Source organism: Aplysia californica, unplaced genomic scaffold, assembly GCF_000002075.1.
Source record: "Aplysia californica isolate F4 #8 unplaced genomic scaffold, AplCal3.0 scaffold00733, whole genome shotgun sequence".
NCBI classification, from domain to species: Eukaryota; Metazoa; Mollusca; class Gastropoda; order Aplysiida; family Aplysiidae; genus Aplysia; species Aplysia californica.
In genome coordinates this window covers 221,684-222,957 of record NW_004798003.1, presented here as the reverse complement: position 1 = coordinate 222,957, position 1,274 = coordinate 221,684, and the positions used below count along the sequence as shown (strand labels likewise).

Genomic DNA, 1,274 nt, shown 5'->3' with positions numbered 1-1,274 from the left:
AGGAGGGGGAGAGAGGGAGATGGGGGAGAGGAGGGTGGAGGGAGAGTGGGGAGAAGGATGATGACTAATTTGTTTAAAGCTGTATACAAGACTGTGGGAAAAGAGGGATGGGGGTCATTAATTTTAAATTGCAGTATGCAGGGTTGTTGGGAAAAGCATTTGAAAGGGTGCCAGGGGGGAGGGGATGATGATTTTTGGGTGAAAGAGAAGGGGGGGATGGGGAAGGAGGAGGATAATTCATTTATTTAAAGCAGTATGAAGGGTCGTTGAGTAGTAACAGTTGAAAAAAAAAAGAAAGTGTGTGTGTGTGGGGGGGGGGGGGCGGATAACAATTTGTTCGAAGCAGTGTGCATGGTAGTTGGGGAAAACTTTAATTGTTACAAGTGGAAGGGGAGGGTGGGCGATGGAGAGGTGATACCTTTGCTGAAAGTGTCTTCACAGCGCAAGGCAAGCTTCTTTGACCATTCTTTCTCCACACGTTTTCCTGGGAAAAAGAGAAGAACGTATTTTTTTTTAAGAGCTGAAAGGAGGAATACGAATAAGTCATGTGCTGTGATGTCCAGCGGCGACCAGCAATGTCTCGTGGATTCTCCATAGTTGTTGTGCTATTGTGTATAATGCGTCATTTTGAAATTGTACAGTAAATATATTCATTTGGTATTTTGGTACGTCACTGTAAAACAACCTTCCCAAAGGAATAAATACGGTGGTATGTTAGTCACTTAGATTATAGAAGTGCTTTATCCCCTGTTCTGGACCGTCACCCCTGTTTTGTTTTTTTCATAGAGGATAAAGCCACGTACCAGTTGATGTATCAACCCCCTTCGCCCCCACCCCAGAGAAAAAAACCCAATCAATCAATTAATTAATTAATCAAAAAAACAAACATGAAATTAAATGTTTTAAAAGAAAGAAAACAACAAAAAAGTACTCTGCGAAATCAATAACGATTTACCGGTTCAGCAATGAATCCACTGATCCCTCCACACCCCCTCCCCCCCCAACCTTTCACACAACCAGCCCCATCCCCCTACCACCTGCCAGACGTCACAAAAGCCGTAACCCCGTGACCTTGACCCACCTGGGTCCGCCTCCTCCTGGTCCTCCCTGTGCTGCTGCTCCACCTTGGCGACCACCCCCTCTTGAGAGCCGGACTTTTCCTCCGCCTGGACGATCTCTCTCTCCAGCTCCTCGTTCTCTCTCTCGTTCTTCTCGATCTCCTTCTTCAGGGGCGTGAACGCCTTCTCGATCAGACGGGACGCCTGCCTGGTCAG

At 46.7% G+C, this 1,274-nt stretch overlaps 1 protein-coding gene across 1 annotated transcript in view; it reads right to left on the bottom strand.

Annotated features, from left to right (window-relative positions):
* The window catches only part of LOC101848551 (E3 ubiquitin-protein ligase DCST1), a gene marked incomplete in the record, with an annotated part of 19,384 nt that overhangs the window by 13,693 nt on the left and 4,417 nt on the right, over positions 1–1,274 (bottom strand). Inside the window, 2 exon segments of the mRNA XM_035972539.1 lie at positions 419–484; positions 1,082–1,262. Of these exon segments, the coding sequence (XP_035828432.1) occupies positions 419–484; positions 1,082–1,262 (247 nt within the window).